The sequence below is a fragment of the Phacochoerus africanus genome, chromosome 1 (genome assembly GCF_016906955.1).
Source record: "Phacochoerus africanus isolate WHEZ1 chromosome 1, ROS_Pafr_v1, whole genome shotgun sequence".
Lineage (NCBI taxonomy): Eukaryota > Metazoa > Chordata > Mammalia > Artiodactyla > Suidae > Phacochoerus > Phacochoerus africanus.
In genome coordinates, this window is record NC_062544.1 from 198,439,870 (window position 1) to 198,463,072 (window position 23,203).

At 38.1% G+C, this 23,203-nt stretch overlaps 1 protein-coding gene across 5 annotated transcripts in view; it reads right to left on the reverse strand.

Moving 5' to 3' along the window:
- The window catches only part of PEX5L (peroxisomal biogenesis factor 5 like), a 251,334-nt gene extending 229,789 nt beyond the window's left edge, over positions 1-21,545 (reverse strand). For 2 of the 5 annotated variants that reach the window (XM_047787084.1, XM_047787044.1), the window contains exon 1: positions 21,185-21,545. In XM_047787084.1, coding sequence (XP_047643040.1) covers positions 21,185-21,205 — 21 coding nt within the window. In that variant the 5' untranslated portion in view covers positions 21,206-21,545. The remainder of the gene's footprint in view (positions 1-21,184) is intronic. The other 3 variants (XM_047787053.1, XM_047787075.1, XM_047787066.1) reach the window with 3 other exon arrangements.
- Between the last annotated feature and the right edge of the window lie 1,658 nt (positions 21,546-23,203).

The following is a 23,203-nucleotide window of genomic DNA, read 5'->3' on the forward strand; positions in this document are numbered from 1 at the left end:
ACTACTAATAATAATAACAATAAAAATGAATGAACATTTATTTCTATCAACATGACTGGATACATACCTTTTTGAAAAGGTTTAGTTTCAGAGAAAGGAATCAGGTTCCAAAATAAAGAAAATAAGATGAAGAATGAAAACTCAGGGTGGGTGGATATCAGATATGCTGAAGAGATCTATTTCTTATTCTGCTGTGTTTCTCAGATTTTATTTTAGCACCCACAGTTTGGAAATCAGATAAGCTTTCCTGGGAGCGTGGCCAGAAAATAAATTGGATTTCAGTGACTTACATGTGTTATGGTTGTACAGTGTGTCAGGCACTGTATGGAACATATACATTACATGAGAATGTCCTTTTCCTCCAAAGGTTGTGTTGTGATTTCACACCTATACCATATACCTTGCATGAGTAAAAACAAAATATATGTACTAATTGCTGTTATAATTAGTTTTATGCCTGGATTTTCCCACCATTTTGTAGGTTTTGTGTTAACCTTCTTGGTGAATGGGCTGGAGTTCTTCTGGCCAGTGTGTAGTTCATGCAAGCATATTCTAAAGGAAATCACACTAACTGCGGCATTGGGAGGCTAGTTCTGGCTTCATGGTGAACCAATTGTATCTGATAATTACTGGAAATGCCGGTAACTAACACTCTGTGCCTCTGTTAGTGGTATGACCTGTACTTGACAATTTAAGTATCATGAACATAAACTATGATATAAATCAGAACATGATTTTTTTTTTTTTTAAGTGAAAAGTTCTGGTTAAAGACGATGCAAACATTTGTGACGGTGCAGCTCTTTCCAAACCTGCTTTTTGTTTGGTCTGTTTTTAGGGAGGAGGAGAAAAGCTTTTTTAGCCTGGAGGCCTTGTTCACTGTGATAGGAGGCTGGCTGCTGCTCTGAATGGTACCAACAAATTCACAGAAGGCTTGAGGTATGGCATTTAGACCATTCCCAATAAGGCTGTCATCTATGCCTGCCTGTCCTGGCTGGTGACATTCAGTCGCTATGCTTCTCAAAGGGCTCCCCCTGCCTCTGGAATGCCTCTTGAAGATTTATGCAGACTCACTTTGTCTAGAATTTTCATTGTGATCCAGGACAGCAGGGCTGGAGGTTCAGGGTTGCTCTCTTAAGGGCATGTTAGAGCCTCAGAGATAAGTGCAACCAACATTTTTTTACAGTCAGGTATGAATGGTCAATAAAAGGAAAGCACTTCTTCAATGTCTGTGTCTTGGTGTCTATTTTAATTGGGTGCATAAGGAGGGTGTAGGAAGTGAGAAAGAAGAAGAAGCAAGAACCGGCAAAATAATCTTTGCCATTACTAAGTTGGGTAGCATCCTACAAGCTGTGGCGAGGACCTCTGAATGGATCAAATAGGCTATTTAAGGCCACATGGACCCAGCAATGGGAATAAAGTCAAAAATTTGAACTCTAAGTCTCTGGGTTTTAGGTCCTTATGTAGATTATGGTTCACTTGCACAATCACGCTTACTTAAAGAATGCATGAATAAATGCATAAACATTCCTCTCATTTGATCAGCTTTTTTTGTTCTCTAATAAATCAATATTCTTTAAAACTTTGCCCCCAGATACTAAACTTGCTTGCCTCCTACAAAAGAGAACTTCCAGCTCTGTCAGAGTGTTAGTTTCTGGTCTCTACTTTTGACTTACAATGTCACGTTATTTTAAATATTCACAAAGGTAAGCATAGATTCATTATCTAGTTTCCCATTTTTACTTATCCTCATATCTGTTCCTCCAATTCCTTCTAAATGGGCATACTGAAGGCAGTTCCCAAAGGATCTGTAGTTGTATCAGATGAGTAGCACACCAGTATCTACATTTCTTTGGGGTTCACTGAGGAAATGAGACAGATGAAAGAAAATAGAAATACTTTTTACTGCAACTAAGTTAGTCCATTATTGGTTTGAGGGTATAATTTCCATTAAGATAATCTTACTGTAGCCTTTTAAAAAAGTGGAAGTGCTAGTCTCTGTTTTAATGAGACACTGCACTATATTAACTGGATACTGTGAACAATCTTTTATCATCCTCAGTAATATAAGGTATTTCTTAAGTAGAGAATCCACTGCTAAAATTTGGCAAAAAAAAAAAAAAAATCCGTGTTATTATTGTCAAGAGTTAGAAATCAAAAAATCAATCTTTTGTATAACTTATTATACACTTCAGTTTTCTATCCTGAGATGCTCAGAAAGGTTCAATAATTTGTCCAAAGGCCACACAGGTATGGAGTGATATAACTTGAATTAATACCTCACTCAAAATTTTTTCCCATGTCTTTGAAACCATAAGGAAAATGTGAAGATCATCTACTTAGTTAAATAATGTCATGGCTTTCATATCACTCATAATAATGTAATTCACAAGCATGAATACAAATGGTTACCATTTCATAGGAAAATCAAGTCATGTAATTAACCAATTAAAAAACCAATAAATAAAGGGAAAAAATCCAAATCCACATGACCAAACATTCTGTAACTAAGTCGAAAAAAGCCAGAGTAAATATAATACTAGTCTAATATTACGGTAAAGTTGGATCAATGGTTTTTCTTCCCAAAATCCGATTTCACAAATATAAATTCTATATATCATTTACTGAAATTGATTTTATTGTATTAAATAATATTTCAAAATGTTAATTTACTAAATTTTGGTTTAGAGTTATAATAGTACCGGGGAAAGATTAAGATTCTATTTAGTCATTTTGTGGATGAGAAAACTGAGACTCACAGAAATTAAGAGTTGTTCCTGGGAGTTCCTGACATGGCTCACTGGAAATGAATCTGACTAGCATCCATAAGGATGCAGGTTCGATCCCTGGCCTTGCTCAGTGGGTTAAGGATCCGGCGTTGCCGTGAGCTGTAGTGTAGGTTGCAGACACGGATTGGATCTGGCATTGCTGTGGCTGTGGTGTAGGCCAGCAGCTACAGTGCCAATTTGACCCCTAGCCAGATATGTTCCCTAAATCATTCACTAGTTAGGGCAGAAATTGGTCTGGGATCCAATTCTTTTGCCTGCTAGTGCTTACTATTTTTTGGTTTCCCACACCTGCCCCACTCTCTTTTGTTATTAATCAATCAGACAGGATTTTGAATGTAATACTCAGCATTAGTTGTTTTTTAAAGGGAATATTCTATTTTCATGGAATATTTAATTTAATTCCACCTTCAAAGACCCCAGGTAAGATGCTCAGTCTATACTGATCTATGGGGATTTCCAGAAGCTTACATCAAGTTAAAAAAATTAATTCAGGCTAAATAAAAGATGACAACATAGTAAATCAACTATTTTTTTTTTTAAAGATGAATTAGTTCAGTGATTCATGACTTTTTACAACATGTATTTTTCATCTACCATGAGCAGACTTTGTGTTAAGTGCCAGTGTTAAAAAGATGAACAAGACACAGCCAAGGGGACTCACCAGAAAGTGGGGTGAGGGGAGAGGAGACAAAAGGTCTGCACAGGTATAGACTGCTAGGAGAGCAGAGAGGAGGGTGGTTACCCCAGCCCTGGAGATTCAGGGAGGACTCCTTGTTGGCAAGAACCCTTTAACTGAGTTTTGACGGATGGACAAGGATTAATCGAGTAGATGAAATGGTGAATGTTCTGTTCAGAGAGAACTCATTAGAGAAGGCCAGAGGCATGGAAGCAGTGGATGCAGTTTGGTAAAGCACCAAAATTATGGGGAAGTTGTAGATGAGAAGGCCAGATGGGTAGGCCGTATAAGTCAGATCTTATTTTGGAGGCTAGTGTTTCCGCACGTCAGTGTGCACTAAATTTCCCTGCAGAGTGTTAAAGTGAAGATGCCCGGGCCTTACTTTCATGGAGGCTGATTTAGCTATAAAACAAAGCATGATTTTTATTTTTAGTTTTATTTTGAGTTGGTATTGAGGTAATCAACTACCTTCTGATATTTATAATGTTATTTCTTGGCCTTCCACTTCTAAAGTAATGAAAAGTTTAAAATTAATTTGATGAAATAAGGGAACTATGGTTCCATTTTAAGTATGTTTCAAGATCAATTGAGATTATTAAAAATATACATACATATTCCCATTAATTTTGATCCTGCCAATTAGAAGTTCTCTTTCAACAAAGCTTTTGTTTTCTTTTTCCCTGCAAAAAATTAATCTCTAAGAGCAGAAGAAATTAAGAGAGCTCCCCCAAACATGTAGTGATTAATTTTTCAATACTAAAGTCAAAGATGGGTTTAATAGAGGTTAAAGCCTTAAAGTAAAAGATAAATAATTTGGTTCATCACCATATTATTTTAAAATTTCTTATAAGAACAAAGTACAAAATAAAACATAACAGTAAAATATTTAGGTAAATGACAGGTTTGGGAGGCTATTTCAATGTAGTTTATACATACAACCCAAGATTCTACTTCTACACATTGAACACAGAGTGATTCTACACTGGGATTTTGAGTTTGAGTTAATCCCACAGCCTTATTATTTTCCTGGATTCCTGGGCATTTGTGATTCTAGGGAGGCTTTCTGCACAAACAGATGCCTCACAGCTGTATGTACTCCACTAGGCAAGTGCACCTCATCACAGACAAAGGTAGTCTCAAGGCACTAAGTTAATATATACAGACTTTGAGTTCAGAGAATTGATAGAGCTGCATGGATTTAGCATCTGTCTTACATAAATGGTAGGAAGAATGCATCAGAGATTTCTACCCTCCAAGGCCATGCAATGTTCCAGAAAACTTACAAAATCCTTTTGTCCCCTGTTAGTTGAGTCATTTTGCTATAGCTGAGTTATTGACGTAGAGATGTGGCCTGAATTTGCCATGTGTGCTTAAGCAATAGAGTAAAAACTGAAGACCCAGATTCTGATCCTCAGTTCCCAACTGATTTGATGTGGAGGTCTGGGTGAAGCATTCAAACCCTGTGAGCTGTAGTCTCCTTATCAGCATAACAAAGATAAAATAGCCATCCTTTGCCAACCTCACTGAAACATTGTAAAGATTAACTTTTACAAGGCTCTCACAAAAAGTGACTATTGTTGTAGAGTTAATAAATATTCTAGAACAGCTGAGAGTTCTGCCATATTGAGGATAGCTGTGTGGAAAAGTATCTCTTGTTATTTGCAGAATGGAGAGGAGAAGTACAGGGGGATCCTCCTAAGTAGTACATCCTTTGAAGAATTAGGAGACGTTGTTCTTTGGTGTCTTAAGGAAACACAAGTATCTTGGTGTTAGCAAAGCTTTAAAATTTATTTTCCATGATACGGTTATTAGTAAAGTGGAAAAAAATCTTCCCTGACCTAATCCTCAGAGATGCACTGTATCACTAAATAAGTACTCGATAATAATAGAATCCTAGAGCTGGAACAAAAGCGAGTAATCTTTTTTTTTTTTTTGGCCTCAGCTGTAGCATGTAGATGTTTCCTGGCCAGGGATCAAAATGGTGCTGCAGTTGTGGCCTGCACCACAGCTGCGACAGCAACACCAGATCCTTAACCTACTGTATCACAAGTGAACTTCCAAAAGCCAGTAATCTTGTAAGCCAATCACATTCCATAAAGACTAGCAAACTCATATCCAATCTGTGTTAGACTATCTTTGGTAAAACAGGGCTCATTTATTAACCGTTCATTATATACGCACACACACATACATATGATCAAACATACTGGTGCTGCAAGAATGTCTGGATCAGGGAGGCACAAGCCAAGTCTGAAACCCAACCCTCTAACTCCACTTGCCAAATCATATGCCTGAGTGTGGGATTGTGTCCTCCAGGGAAAAGGAGAGTTTTTGTGTATTCAACCCACTCAGAGAGGGTAGGGTCCCTTTTTATAATCTTCCCAGAGATGGCACATATTACTGGCATAGTTATTTCCTCTCTCCTGTTAGAGAGATCTTTGACATGTGATTTTCGAATCTTTTTACTGTGTATCTGAACAGGAAGAATTGTTCCTCCATATCCCAGGCTCCCATATTAGAATAACTGTGTGAGACATAATAAGATCTATGGAGACCTTATTCAGACAGGCTCATGAAATAGACACATCCCCTGGATGACCATTGTGAGTGAAGCTCCTTCTTTGGCTCCTTGGGAAAGAGTGTGTGTGTGTGTGTGTGTATTTGTGTGTGTGTGTGCGCACGTGTGTGCACGCCTAAGTATGAAAAGGTCAGGGCTAGAGGTATAAGCAACCCTTACAACTGGGTATAAGCAAATGACATCCTCTTAGGACAGTTCTAACTATGATGTTCTGTCGTCTCAGCAGTCTCAAGAGTGTGCGTGTTAGCACTATATCAAAATCACTGTTGACAACTAGCTGAGGTGGTGAGGAGGTGTATAGAACCTTAGAGGTATGAATTCTAATTCCAAGTGACCTTGGCCAGTTAGAGATATAGTTAGAAACCATTAGGAGAATCTATTCTATTTCTAAATGTGCAGCCCTAGACTGTCCTCAGGCTTTGAAGAGGTCGAACCCATTAAACTGCGTAGTCTGCTTTGACAGCAGAGAGTTGCTTAATTACAGTGGCAATCTAATTATAAGGTTTATAAGGTTTCCCTGTAATTGATTCCCTTTCAAGTGTGTGGAAACTTCACTTGATATGTATTCACTCCTAAAACTCATGGGAATAGACCAGATTCTGGGGCCATGTGTCTTAGAATCAGGAAGACCATACCAACTGCACTTTGGAGTCCTTATTCAGGACAGGTAGGGACTCTTCTGTGTATTTCAATCATTCATTCATTCTTTCATCTATTCATTAACTCATTCTTTCATTCATTCAATAAATACTACATTAACAGTAGGTACCTAGCACTCATAGTCTCCAAGGATATAAAGATATATTGAATATACAGTCACTACTACAGATGGGCATACAAGTAGTTGAGGAGACTGACAAAAATATATAATTTAAGCTATATGTTAATTATGGCTTTAATGATGGACATAAGATCATCATTCTAAGTACGTATTAAGAAAGACACCCCTAATTCTGCACCCTGTGTAGGGGAGGTGGGAAGGTACTGGTAGGGTACAGAGCAGCTCTCACTGAGGAGATAACATTTGGGTGGGATATTAAAGGATGAATAAATGTTCAGAAGGCAAGAGATTGGGGATGGGGAAGTGAAAAAGAAAATCCAAAGCTGTGAGGAAAGAAGAAAATCAAGCATCTGTCACCATTGTAAAAAACCAAGTATAATAAGCACTGCTATGGCTAAACCCCTTCTTCCATACACAATGGATATGAAATACTTTGCTAGCTTTGTAAAAACACAAGAGCTAATCTTCACAAACTCATCACAATATATACTTCTATCATCTTCTTGCCCCAGATGTGGAAAGTGAAGTTTTCAGAGGGCAAGTTATTAGAGGAAGATCACACAGATAATACACGGTGAAGCCAGGATTTGAACTTGGGGTTGTCTGATTCTGAGTGCTAGCTCTTAGCCAGTATGTTTTTATAGCTTCTTCAGATGTGAGGGATCATTAAACAACATTTCATGCATGCCATCAAAAGCCTTTTAACATGCTTTTTTTTTCCATTTTGGGGAAGGCAATTAATTCCAGAAGTCTGAGAATTAAGACTGAACCCTCAGTTTCCTCATATGTGAAATGACAATATTGTGCTATGTCAACTCTAAAGACCTTTACATCTCCAAGATTCTATCTTAATTTAATCTTGCCCCAAGCTTAAGAACTTTCTCTTGTCTTACATAAATCTTCCTAAAGACTTATATAATAGGCCGCATATCAATATTAATGACTCACATGCACAGGGCATCTTGATTATAATCATTCTTTGGTGAATATGAAATGCTAATGTGCCCAGTTTTCCACATTAAATTCCTACATATGGAGGGAAAAAAAAGTGTTCCTATCACTAAGGTACCTGATAAGTATTTTAATTCCCTGGTTAATTACTAAATTCTTTATAGAGCTCTTTCTAATTTCTCAAAAAGAACAGAAGTGAGCAGTAGATGGACACTGATGAATGATGGAGGGATCATTCTTCTCTTCTTTGCTCTGTGATTTAATAAACCAATATATTCTGGCTCTACTATAGTCTCTTACAGGCCTGCATGTAATGGCAGATAGTACCAAATTAATTCAGGGCTTAAAGAGAATTATTTTCTTTTAACTCTTATCTACTAAGGCCGAGTGGACTCTAGTGAAGTCAAGATAGGAGTCTATTTTACTTTCAAGTAATATATACATGTTATAGTGGATATTGAATTTTTAAATATTTTTTTAACTTTCCCAAATCTAAACTCTATATTTGGAAAACTGTCTACCTTTGGACTCTTGGTGATGAGCAGACACATTTTCCCAAACTACCTTGCAAATAGGGAATGGATGTGATGACTCAGCATCACCTACCAGTAACACCTGCCTCCACTTTGGGGGTTTTTTTTTGTTTTGTTTTATCTTTTTAGGGCTGTACCTGTGGCATATGGAGGTTCCCAGGCTAGGAGTTGAATCGGAGCTGTAGCCACTGGCCTACATCACAGCCACGTCAGATCTGATCCACGTCTGCAACCTACACCACAGCTCACAGCAACGCTGGATCCTTAACCCAGGGACTGAACCTGCATCCTCATGGATACTAGTCAGATTCATTTCTGCTGAGCCATGATGGGAACTTACCCTGCCTGCACTTTGAATTGATATTTGGGGAACACAGAAGCAGTCATGTTACAGAATTGATCCTGGCAGTGGGGGGCAGTGGCGGAAGCTCCAACATGGGGTTTTCATGGTCCTTCCATCCTGGTTTCAAGAGTCTGTGAGTATCCTAATGCATTATTTTTTAAATCATAAAAAAAACCTTTTTATTTTGAAATAATCTTAAGTGGCTCAGTGGGTTAAGGACCCAGTGTTGTCTCTGTGAGGATGAGGGTTTGATCCCTGGACTCACTCAGTGGGTTAAGGATGCGGCATTGCTACAAGCTGCAGCATAGGCTGCAGATGCAGCTTGGATCCTGTGTTGCCGTGGCTGTGGTGTAGGCCAGTGGCTGCAGCTCTGATTCGACCCCTAGCCTGGGAACATCCAAATGCCATAGGTGTAGCCATAAAAAGAAAACAAGGCCTACAGAAAAATTACAAAAAGAGTACAATGGGACTCTCATAATAACCTTTTCCCAGATCTACCAATTTTTAACATTTTGCTATATTTGTGTTCTCTCTCTAATGCATACATGTAATTATATTGTATATATTATTTTTATTATTCCAAATCACTTTGGAGTAGGTTACACTCACTATGCTCCTTTACCCTTTCATACTTCAGACTGTATTTCCTATGAACAAAGATATCCTCTTGCCCTAGCCGTAGTTAAGTTTATCAAAATCACATATGTAACACACTAACTCTAGTCTATATTCAAAGAGTGCCAACACTGTGCTTTATGACAAATTTCTTTCACAGCCCAAGATCCAATCCAGGATCATGTATTGCATTTAAGCTGTCATATCTCTCTAGTCTTTAAATGGGAAAAAATGTCTTTCCTTGTTTTTCATGATACTGACATTTTTGAAAAACATATAATCTGTTTATTTTATGGCATATCCCTTATTTTGGGTTTATCTTTGATTTTTTCATGATTAGATTCAGGTTGGGCATTCTCAGCAGTAACATTACAGGACTGATGTATCCTTCTCAGGGCCTTACATCGGAGATGGACATTAGTCGGTAACATTATTGGTGATGTTGATTTTGATTACTTAGGATGTTGACAAATTCCTCCATGTAAAAGGCACTATTTTTTTTTGTATGGGTGATATTTTGATGTAAATATGCTGTTTCTCCTCAAACCATCCTTAGATTTAGCAACCACTGATTATTCTGGCTTAAATTAGTTCTTACTATGATGATTGCAAAATAGTGATTTTTCTATCTTCATCATTACTCTGTGCTTATTAAGTGTCCAAATGTACTTAATGCTTAAATGAGCCAGTGTTGTTTTTTGTTGCTTACAGCTAAGAACTCCTAATTGATTTACTTGCATTTAGGAGACTAATTCCAAGAACCTATCAAACAAGCTCACTCAAATGGTCAATCTAGTCAGTTCAAGGAGAAACAGTAAGAAATACCTTTAGGGAAAAAAACTGATAGAACTTTTCATGGCACTTCATTCCACTTTTAAAATAGATTTACAGATCAGACTTCCTTCCATTGTCAGCCAAGTAAATGCCTACTAAAATCAAATAAATAAAATACCAAATAGCTACACTGACATTGAAAAGCAGGAAAAAAATCAGTTTTTATGTTGAAATGCCAAACTCTTGGGTATTTGAAAACATCTAGCAGTTAATTATAACATTTAATTTTCATTTAGATTTTGGCTTTTTTTTTTTGTCTTTTTTGCCATTTCTTGGGCCGCTCCCGCGGCATATGGAGGTTCCCAGGCTAGGGGTCGAATCGGAGCTGTAGCCACCGGCCTACGCCAGAGCCACAGCAACGCGGGATCCGAGCCGCGTCTGCAACCTACACCACAGCTCACGGCAACGCCGGATCCTTAACCCACTGAGCAACAGCTCATGGCAACGCTGGATCCTTAACCCACTGAGCAAGGGCAGGGATCGAACCCGCAACCTCATGGTTCCTAGTCGGATTCGTTAACCACTGCGCCACGACGGGAACTCCGATTTTGGCTTTTAACAAACATCAAAATAAAGAATGACGGTAGAATGAGAATAGCACACCAGGGTAAGGGAGCTTTCATTCCAGTACTAGCTCTGCTAACTAAGCTATCTGGCTTTCTTGGACCTTAGTTTCCTCGTCTGTGAAATGAGAAGGTTGGACAAAATATTTTTAAGAGTCCTTCAAACTCAAGATTCTGTGGCCTCAAAACTGAACACTACTGCAATTGTTGGAAACATAAGGAAATGTTAACCTAGAATATTCTAATGAGTACATTTGGATCCAAGATTATGCTTTTTTTTTTTTTCCGTCTTTTAGGGCCACATCCACAGCATATGGAGGTTCCCAGGCTAGGGGTCCAATCAGAACTATAGCCGCTGGCCTACACCACAGCCACAGCAATGTGGGATCCAAGCTGAGTCTGCAACCTACACCCCGCTCACGGCAATGCCGGTGAATCCAAGATTATTCTGGTATAAAGACCTAACACCTGTGAGATAACTCCCAAGTTATTCAGAGAACAGAAATGTGAGAACAATTTAGAGGGCAATTTAGTCTAAGGCGGTATAGCAGTCTTAAGCTAAGTAGATGTCTTTCCCAAGAGATAAATAATCTCACAGTGCTTAGCATTGGTCAGATCACATCTTGAACAGTGTGTCTTGCTCAGAGAGTCATATGTTCATGGAGTCATTAAAGCATCAGAAATGTCATTATGAGAAATGATTGCATGAACTAGGCTGCTTATCTTGGAGAAGAAAAGATTTAATGGGATGAAGACATAAAAGTTCTCTAAATATTTGAAGGTTTGTTTTATTCAGATGGAGTATAATAGACTTGCAGAGTTTTCTCCAGATGGAAAAACTACAACCAATTTAGAGAGATTACAATGTCAATATAAGGAAGAAATTTTATTCAGACATAGTTGTGATAGTTGCTTTTGCCATCTCCTCTGTCAGGAACCACATCATGCCTCTGTGATGTCAGGAAACTACCCAATCTTTTTGCTAAGGTCTCAAGGCAATAGATCAGGTTCTGTTCTCTATGTCAACTTTTCAGATCAGTGGATCTCAAATTTTACTGTGCATATAAGTCTCTGGGTATCTTGGAAAATTTAGTTTCTGATTTAGTAGATGTAGAGTGGGACCTAGGATTCTGCATTTCCAGCAAGCGCCCAGATGTTTCATGTGCATATAATCATCTGTCCAGTCAGATGTTATATTCCCACATGACCAGGGGATACCATTCAGTATAACCATGTACCCACAGTTAACGCCCATGTGAAAAGAGTTAAAAATATGTTTTGTAGCTCCAGCAGCTTCATTTTTTCATGATGTATACATGTCTTCCTCTTTCTCATCTCCTTGAAAAGGTTCCATATTTTCCGACTTTTCACTGTCGTTGATCACTTTGCATCATAGTACTGGCATAGCTCTGTCTGATGTTTACCTATGTATTTTCAGGTAACCAAGGAATATTCCCCCCCCTGCCAGGATATACTGATCATTTTCTCATTTTAGGTCATTATTTCAGTCGACTACTTCCATTTTTGGTAGGACACATAGACATGCACACACAAACACACATACCAGCTCATCGTGCTTTTCACTGGATTTTGTCCATAGGGATAATGGTCTCAGATCACAGGCCTGTGTGTGCAGTGCTCACTTGCAGCTCCCCCTCACTCTAGGCCTCTTCTGTCCTCAATTAGGCATCTCACCACAGTGAGAACTAGGTACCATATCCAGGGTCATCTTATTGTCACTGCCTTGAGGAAACTTTTTACTTCACCCTGATATGATACTAGTTTTAACACTCAAGGATGTATAGAATAATTCTCCTTCCTATATAATAACCCTTCAAATATTTCTAAAGTCATAACAGTCTGCTCTTCACTTTCCAAGATAAACATCCCCAGTTCCTTCTATCATGACTCATTTGAAAAGGTTCTAAATCCCTTTACCATACCACCTGCTTTAAAAACAGCATGGTTTTTGAGAGGGTATGTGGGAGTGGGAATTTGGTTGCTCCCTAGGTAGATTTCTGGCATCTGGCATTACAAAAGCACTGATTGCTCTTGGAAGCTCCATGATTTATAGATCACCATATGGCATTCTCTTAGGGGAAAAAAAGTTTTTGCTACATCATGTCCCATTCACAGGGTGTATCTGTTTTTCCAGGGGTATCTATGCCTGAGGAGAGGCTTTGGGGAATCATGTATGCACCTGCAATGCAAACTCTCCCACTTGGCTCAGGTTCACCCCATTTCAGAGCTGCTGGCAGAGTTCTGTGTGTTTCTCTTGAATGAAATGGTGGATAATCAGCCTCTTCCTATCTCAGTGAGCTATTATTTTTCATCTGTGCAATTTTTAAGTCATTGTCTAAAAATAATACACATAAAGATGAAATACTCCATGAAATTTCACATGGAGAATAATGATGGTAATTTATCTAATGGAGTTTTAATAGGAGAAGTATATCAGTATTAATAAGGATCAGCCAAAAAAAGACGACACAACACCTAAAGCACCAGCAACAGAATAAAAAAATAAATAAGTGAGACCCATCAAACTAAAAAAGCCTCTGCACAGTAAAAGAAGCCATCAAGAAAGTGAGAGAGCCTGAGGAATTGGAAAAAAATATTTACAAAACATGTATCTGGTAAGGGGTTAATATACAAAATATATAAAGAACTTATGCAACTCAATAGCAAATACCAAATAACCCAATTTAAGAATAGGCAAAAGACTTAGGTAGACATTTCTCTGAAGAAGATATAAAAAAGTCCACAGGTATACGACTGTCACTAGTCATCAGGGAAAAGCACAGTAAAACCACAATGATATATGATCTCACACCTGTTAGAATACCCACCATCCAAAAACAAAACAAAATGAAACAAAACAAAACAAAACAAAAACAAGAAAAAACAAATGCTGGTGTGGATGTGGAGAAAAGGGAAACCCTGTGCAGAGTTGGGTTTGTAAATTGGTATGGCCACTATGGAAAACAGTATGGAGGACCCTTGAAAATTTAAAAATAGAACTACCATATGATCCAGAAATTCCACTTCTGATAATTCATACAAAGGAAAACAGTACACTAACTTAAAAAATTCATAGCAGCATTAGTTACAATGGTCAAGACACTGAAACAACTGAAGTGTCCATTGATAGATGAATGACTAAAGAAGCTATGGTATATATATTCAGTGGACAATTACTCAGCCATAAAACATGAGGAAATGGTACTATTTGCAACAACATGGATGGAATTTGAAGACATTATGCTAAATGAAATAAGTCAGATGGAGGAAGACAAATACTGTGCGATCTCACTTAGATGTGGATTCTAGGAACAAACAAACAAACTCATAGAAAAAGAGATCAGACTTGTGGTTACCAGAGGTAGTGAACTGGGGGGAGGGAGAATTGGAAGAAGGTGGTCAAAAGGCACAAACTTCCAGTTATAAGATAAATAAATACTAGGGATGTAATGCACAACATGATGACTGTAGCTAACACTGACATATGATAGATAGGAAAGTTGTTAGAATAAGTCTTAAGAGCTCTCATCAAAGGGAAGACTTTTTTTTCCTTTTTCTTTCTTTTTCTTGTATGTACATAAGATGGATAGTATCTGAACCTACTGTGGTAATCATTTCATAGCATACATAAATCAAACCATTACGTTGTATGCTTTAAGCTTATGCAGTGCTACATGTCATTTATTTCCATATGAAATTGGAACAATAGACAAAATATACAAAATAGTGATTTTTAAACCTTGGGGGAAAAAAACCCTCAAAGGATTCCCAAGAGAAGGGAAACAAATAAGGCAAGGCCTACAATTGTCCTAGCTTACTGCCAGGGAAGAGTTTCCAGAATACAGTACAGGAAGCAAGAACCCTAAAAGAGTCTGGTATTTCCACCTAGTTGAGGAGATAGAGCAGAGGATTTGAAGAGCCCAAGGTGTTAGAATACCCAGGGCAGAGTGCTTGAGGGAAGTCTGCACAGAGTGAGAGCTCTGGAGACATGTAGAGCCTTCCCCATCTAGTCTTCCACTGGGTTCTGATGAGGTATGTGGGGAAACTACCCTCAGACCATCAGAAAGGAGCAGGCAGAGCAGTTCTTGGAGCTGAAACAGGGCTATAAAGAGTTGACATTTTCAAAGCCAAGTCAAGAAATCTCTTAGTGAATGGAACATCAGATAAAGGACTCAGAAGAATATTACCTCAGCAGGGAGAACAAATCAGCACCAGACTGAAATATTTTGGTAGCTTTTGGTATCATGTAAAACCTCTTTAAAGCAAACTTTGAAATGGTCGAACTGTTTACAATTTTTTTTGTTGTTGCTTTTTAGGGCCGCACCCATGGCATATGGAGGTTCCCAGGCTAGGGGTGGAATTAGAGCTACAGCTGCTGGCCTATGGCACAGCCACAGCAATGTGGGATCCGAGCCGCATCTGTGACCTACATCATAGCTCATGGCAATGCTGGATCCTTAACCCACTGAGCGAGGCCAGGGATCTAATCTGCAACCTCATGGTTCCCAGTTGGATTCATTTCTGCTGTGCCATGATGGGAACTCTTGTTTCCAAATATCTGAATTGTGTACGATCAAAAAACTTAAAAAATAAAAAAGGAGGAGTTCCCATCATGGTGCAGCAGTAATGAGCCCGACTAGTATCCATGAGGACATGGGCTCGATCCCTGGCTTCGCTCAGTGAGTTAAGGATTCGGGATTACTGTGAGCTGTGGTGTAGGTCGTAGATATGGCTTGGATCCTGTGTTGCTGTGGCTGTGGTGGAGGCCAGCAGCTGCAGTTCAGATTCAACCACTACCCTTGGAATTTTCATATGCCATGGGTACAGCCTTTAAAAAAAAAAAAGATAAAAATAAATAAATAAATAAATAAATAAGGAATTAAAAAAACCCTAGCACTCAGCAAAATTCACAATGTCTGGCATTCAATCAAACAGCACCAGGCAGACAAAAAAGCAGGGAAATACAACCCATAATGAGGATACAAGTCAATAGAAATAGTCCACAAAATGGCACAGATAATAGGATTTGTAAATAAGGACATTAAAACAGCTACTGGTAAATATACTCTCACATGTTCACTGACTACCTGCAAAGTCATAGATATATTCTCTTATTTTAACCCACCTGGGATGAACTTTCATGTACATGCAATATAGAAGTCAATATTCACTTTTTAAAAATATATAGATAGCCAATTAACCAAGAATCATTAAGTGACAAAGAACATTTCCCTCTGGCAGTACAGGTGTCACTTCTGTCACAAATAATTTATAAATGAAAAAACGAAGTTATAAGAAAACACTGGCAATGTGCTCCATTAGATTCTGGGCTCTGAACAATCAGCAATATCAGTCTTGATATTTAACTAATAGGGTATCAGCTAGTCTTTCTGTTTATATTTTGCATAATATAATAATATATAAGATGTATGAATATTTCTAAACAGGGAAAAGGTCTTCCATCTGGTACCCCTAGTAAGGGGGATGGCATAGCTGAAGAGGGTTAGACGCAGATGAGGTGGAGATGAAGGAAGGGGTTGTTGAAAAAAAATGTACCCTGAAATTTACAGCATCTGGTCTTTGATCCATGGGTTCCATGCTGTGTTTCAAGATTTTTTTTCCCATCACAAATTCTGAATTATGAAAAGGTTTAATATTTCAGAAACTTGGCAACCCCATTTTCTTTATCAGTGTATTTGAAATGACATCATGTTTAGATGTCCCCAACCACTCAGACTGGACTTAGGTCCCATAAGGAAACATTAGGTTGGAGTTTGCCTTCACTTTTAGTGCAGGAAATGTACACCAGTTATTCTATAACTGTGTTGAGAATTTAATTCTAGAATATAAAGCCTTTCAACAGCTCTAGCTTATGCCTGTGTTGGCAACATGTGATCTCAACGAAAAGTGTAAAAAAGTAGGCTGCCAGATGTTTTGACTACATGGTACATCACATCTGAATGTTTCTTAGGTTGGCAGTGGAAATACTAGAGATTCAGGATTTTAAAATTAACAAGTTCTGTTTTAACCTTTTCTTCTTCTTTACTTCGAAAATGTTTTATAGTCAAAACATTTGTATGCTGGAATTTTTTCTTTCAAACACATGTTTTTAGAAAGAATGTTTATAAACCATAAACAAAATCTAGGAAGAACATATTGTGTTCTTTACAGTAAGTCTATAAAGTAAACTGTTGGCCGGTATAGTTGGGGAATGAGATTTTCAGGTTAATCAAATATTCAGCAATATTATACCCTAAGTATTATAATTTTTAAGTGTTAGAAGCTCAATATCACTCTCATACCAAGCATGATTTGCTTGTAAATATATCAGAAGGCACTTCAGAATTTTGCTGGAGCCTGCGTCATAATTTTGAGCATCAACTTTACTATATGTGAATTTCCTTCAATAGCGTCCTATTTGATATTAATTCAGACAATAAATCATGTACGAAGCAAATTCATTTGAGGAGTCGTAATACTGATTATCATTCATAGGAAGACTTTGAGGAGGAAGGACAGGTACTATTTGAGCTGGGGGGAGAGGGGAGGGGAGGGCAGCAGTGACCTATGACCAAAACAAAACTACCAAACCCAGACCTAGGCCAGCAGTACCTTTTTCTCTTTAAAATATACTTCTCCCTAAAAAACCCCTAATAGTCTCCTCTAAAAATACAAATACTACTGTAGTGTGTGTGTGTGTGTGTGCGCGTGCGTGTGTGTATTAGTGCACATGTGCATGTTTGTGGTATATTGGTATTAATTATATTTTTGTTAGCAAAAGGTTGATAAAGAAATAACATAGGACAGAAAATGGTATCAGGAGGGAAAAAGTGAATCTTTTAGAGGAGTGGAAGTACCCATGACAAACACTATCTACTTTACAGTTTTGTTTAAGGTATCAGTTATGACAAACTTCTGTTATAGATGTAGAAAACATTCTACGATTTTACGTTGAACTGGCTTCTTATGTTTGCTGTTTCTTATGAGCCAGATGAATCCCCAGTGGCCAGATCTAATGTATTAACATAATTTATGTTATACAAGCTGTTCCCTTTTATAAAATTTTTTTTAAAAGCTTAAGCAAAGTCATAAATAAGGATAAACACAAAATCCCTTTAGGGGAAAACAATTAAAATGGCTACTTTTAAAATTGTTAGTAATCGTATAATTTTTGTTACTTAAATTTTCTTTAGTTAATGTCTTGTAAAGCCAGAGAGTGTGGAATGTTTCCTCAGCAGGCTCGAATAAGTCAAAAAGTCTATTGTGAATGCCTAAATAAAGACCAGCTATAATTACAAATAGATTTTTTTTGTTTGTCTTCTGAAAAAACTTCTTTGTACAAAAACATTACTGGGGATGCATTATTAAAAATAAAAACAACAAATCTTAATTCAAAATTGAAATTATATTGCTCAGATTTTATATCATTTCAGAAAAAAAGTTTGGTTAAGAGACATTCAGAGACATAATTATTTTGCTCTAATTGGCAGTATTAATTCATCTGCACATACACAAAACATCACAGTGCAGTGCACACAGAGCTATTGGAGGGATTAAAATCACAGGCCATTTATTAGGAATAGAGAGGTGGTCAGAACTGATGCTAAAGTGTATTTAAACACCATTGGTCCTCTTGGTCAAAGGGAAGAAGAAGCAGATCTATAATAGTTGCTAAAGAAACAGCTTTTGCTGAAGTTGCTGCGGTGATGAATTCCCGTTGGAAATAACTGGTGAGGCACTTGGAAAACAGCACAACTCTGGGGCCCTGCTCCCAAGAAATATACCTGTGGCATTTACTTTGAATCCAAGAAATATATACTATTGTTTTACTTGTCTGTCTGTCTTTAATGGATGTCAACTTGTATCTTCTAATAAACTAGCAAAGTAAAACAAATGCATGTTTTTAAAATTTGTGGCTTCTAAAATGAATTCAGTTTCTATGGTAAACTGGATGAATTAGCCATATGTATAAGAATTAATAGGCTTTACAAAATCATTAAATTGCAAAAACAAAGGCACTATAGGAGTTTTAAATTAGACTTTTTTAAAGACTTCATGTGAACAATTTCCCCACGTCAGACTGCCTATTTACAAAGCATTTTAGCATCTCTTGGATACAGAAAAGAGAATTAGAAGGCACAGCTAATGATGGCAAATATTTTCTGTTTCATTCCTGTTTTAAGGTATTAGCCAAGTAACACCAGTGTTTCAAGAACTCCAAAGTTGGCAGAAATGTTAGTAAATCTGCTTATCCCTGGTCCACTTTACCAAATATGTATTCAGATTTTCAATAAAAATATTTTCAAGTGTTTGGGCTATTATTCTCCTCCCTTGTGATTAGTTTCAGTCAGGTACACACAGGAAGATTATGCTATCTCTGATAAAGAAAAATTCTTTATTTAATCTAAAGGTACCAACACAATGGAGGTTTTGTCTATAGGCTAAATACTATTCTCTGGTAAAGAGAATGGGGTTTTAAAATGTAGGCAAACAACTATATTATAAATCAGGTTATAATAAGTGTTTTTTTGGGGTGTTCCCACTCAGATGATTATATCATTTAGCAGTCTTAGAAGTTAACATCAATGGTCAATAGCAAATAGGAAAAAAGTATTGTGCTCTGAAATTTTGGCAAGTATATTGATTACAGTCCTTATTTAGTAATGTTTCCAAGTTAAACTTGGCAGCAAAGATTTGCGAGTTTTACTGCAAGCCATCATATTTGCTGTTACAGCAGTGCACAAGCAAAAAACCATTAAGTCAGGAGCATATGCAGAGTCTTAGATTTTGTCTATTCTCTCAAAATGAAATGAAACCCTCAGACATTGTTCTAGACAATTCAAGTTTAAGTAGCATCCTTCCTTGAAATATCCAGAAAATTGAGTTTAAATTGTTGGGTGGGGGGGCTGAGTTTACCAGATTGTGGCTTCAATTCTTCATTCACAAAACATACTTTCAAACAAAAAATAAAGTGGAAAGTTTTTATAAATTGCCCAAGTAGTCAATTATGAATTTTGTGTGAGTGAGCAATTTTGTGAAGATTGACTCCAATTATCAAAATCTTCCTATTTTTACTCCTGCGGAGAAACTGTTTAGGGATAATAAATAGATAATACATAAAATTATAAGTATCACTCTTAGGTGAAGATGAAGCATGAAACTATGGTAATAATCCTCTGTTAATTGTTTTAGCTGTCATTGTTTGAATGCTTCTTTGTTACTAACTTTCCAATTGGTGTAGCTTTAATAAGAAATGTGCAAATCATATTTATTATACATACTTAGAAACATACTTCATACACTAATTATTTTCCATCAACTGTGATATAATTCTATTAATTTTCAAAACACGATGATGTCAGTAACATGGGAAATGCTTTTAGAATTCCGATAGTGCTGATTCAGAATTCTTACAAAACTTAGGAATATGCTATAATACTATTTTAAATAAAAGTTAATTATAATCCAAAAGAATTTCCTACAGACTTGGAAATTAAATATTGGGTAGTACTAAGTCATGTATGTAATAACATATTAATTTATCTATTTTCAATTGCTCTAAAGACACAGAAGTAGCATTCTCAGTATTCACACATGTTACACACTAGGGTGAAAGCACCACATATGATAACAGTATTTGACTATCTTTGGAATGGAAAGGAAGCCCAAACATCAAACCTGATGACGAAAGCATTTAGGAATGATTAAACAAAACAAAACAAAACAACATTAGGCTGAGTTAGTATTTCAGTTTTTTCCCTAAAGCATACACCTGCCTTTATAAGGAAGAACCAACCATGTGAATGAGAACTGGAGTCAAGGTTAAAGTAATCTTGCCCAAGAGAGTAGAGACTATCAGAGAGAAGCAGTGGCTCTCAGCTCAGATGAGCTTTAATAGCAGAGACAGCACCTCTCCTGAAAAACATGAAAGCCTCTTGGACATATGTTTGGAATTCATCCTCCTAAGTCATCCTGTGAATTTAGGAATAGCTGAAAATGTCCCATCATCTGAAGGGGTAAATATACAGCACAAACCATTTAAAAATTATCACGTTAAAAAAAAATAAAACGAAAGTGGCAAAGTGTTCCAACTGTCTAGAAACCTTTGCAGACGGTAAAGGAAAAGCTTTGTCTTTCCTATTATTGTTTGCCCTTCAGTTGACATACATGCGGAGTTGCATCAATAGGGTTACAACGGAAACACAGTCATCTCCAGGTTTCCTCTGTTTCGATTCCTTGATCTTGTTTAAAGAAACAGGCTCAGGGAATGCACAGAAAACAAACTTCCCAAATCAAAGTTTGAGGTCTTTCCTCCCCTTCTCCCACCCTCAGAAACCCGTCTAGTTTTACCGATAGCACTGGACTGAAATGTCATGGTCATGTTGCACCACTTCACTTGTTGAATTGTATGAAGGTAGCACTTGACCTCAGTAACTTGGTGAACCACCTTGCTCTTATATTAAGTCCCCAAGATTCCTAACCGGTTCGATGGAAATGTCTTACCTGCATGTGTCCCTGGTACATTCTGCTTCGGCTTCTTTAGAGCTCCCTGAGGCCGCCGGATGATTTCCCCCAGTGTTTACTTGCACACCAACAGAGGGGAGACGGTGGCGTGCACAGTGGGTTCGCAAAGGGTGCCCCTGAGCTGGGTCTAAGGCTCCAGGTAGCCCCGCCGGCTGCTGCTCCTTGACAGCGCTGCGGGCTGCAGGGAACTGTTCTCTGCTCGGGGTGCTGAAAGCGGACACAGGAGAGAGCGCGGAGGAGGCGCGCGGAGCCCAGGCGGCTACGCTCTCCCGCAGGCGCAGGTCCTGCAAGCTGGGCGTCTCTAAAACTCACTCCTCCGCCTAACTCTTTCTCGCTTCCTGCCCGGCTGCCTCATGTCTCTCTCACTCTTTTCGCCCCGAACCCTTTCCTCCTCCCAGCCCTGACGTGAGCGCCCACACCAGCCGCCGCTGCAGCTGCCGAGCCGGGCGCACGCCGCCCTCCTGGCCGCGTCCCTGCCGAGAGGCCGCGAGGCCGGGCACGCGCGCGCGTCCCCGGCCGGGTTCCGGAGCTGCCCGAGGAAGGCGGCACCCACTTCCCCGCACCTCGCGTGCTGGGAATGCACGCACCTGACTGCCAAGTGCCGGCGGATGGTGGTCTTGTTAGGCGTTCAGGTGTGGCATGGGCTTCTAGGGAGATGCCAGCGATGCTGGCGGCTATTTGCAAGAAAAGTAGGAGGAATATGCATTGTCTCTCGAGGAGCCATCAATACCAACTAAGCCTGTCATCCTACAGACGGAATAAGCTGAGCGTGGGGGTTTCCGAAGAGTTTACTTCTGTTCTAATTCAGCTCTCACAAATTACCTCCGTGTCACTGAGCGAATAAAGGTTCCCCATTCACTCCCCCACCCCAATTCATCGTTGATCACTATAAAATCGCAAATCCCAGTCCCTGAGGGCCTTCCACAATTTGTTTTTTTCCCTAGCACTTAACAACACCTAACATCCTGTATATTTTATGTATTTATTTTATTTATTGTCTGTCTCTATATATGCAATGTTATTTCCATGAGATCAGGGATATTTTGCGGGAGGAGTGTATCTGTTTTTGCAGAGGTGTGTCACACCACATTACAGTACCTCCTGGCACATTGTAGTCACCTATAAATATTAATTGAATGAATGGGTTTTTCCTATATAATATATAGGTAGAGTGCATTTAAATATATCTCAAGTCAAAGAGACTGGGGAGTTTGATGTAATCTTTACATTATAAATGAGTACACACACAACACACCTGGGCTGGTGGGCTGCTGTATGTGTCTATAATGTGATTACCTACTTTAGTTGGTAAAAAGCTTTCTCATTACACAACTACATATCCCTCAAATTACATACAACATGATATAATCCCCCAAACCTTGCATATATCATGATACACTTTTAATAAAGTTAAAAAATAAAACCAAACTCCCTAGGAATATAAATATATATTTATATATACCCATATGAAAAGAAAAGTACTAGAGCAATTAATAGAGCATTTAAAATGTTGGTGATATTGGGTAAGGGGAGGTAGGGAAAGGGATAGGGAAGTATTTTATATGAAGGTTAACTGTCAATGTCAGCTGTTATGTTGGGTAGTGATTCACAGGCATGCATTACCCTATAAAAATCACTGTGTAACTAAATAAAACAAAGCCATGCATGGACTAGTGAGAGAGTGAAATGAACCAAAAAAAAAAAATTTAATCCAATTCAATGCAACTGATGCCCTAAAACAACCAACCAACCAACAAGCCAACCAATGAACAACCAAATGCAAAGTCACTAAGATTTGCAGGCAGGAGATGTAGATTCCTAGATTTCACCAGTAGTTAGCCCTGAACAGTTTCCTTTACCCTCTTTAGACTTTAGCCTTTTAATATCTAAACCCTACAGGATAAATGTATTGTTTTATCCTGAAAATTGAGATATGTTGATAAGAACCATAAACTGTAAAGTACCATCCAGTTCTCATTTTATTGTTCTTTATAGGAC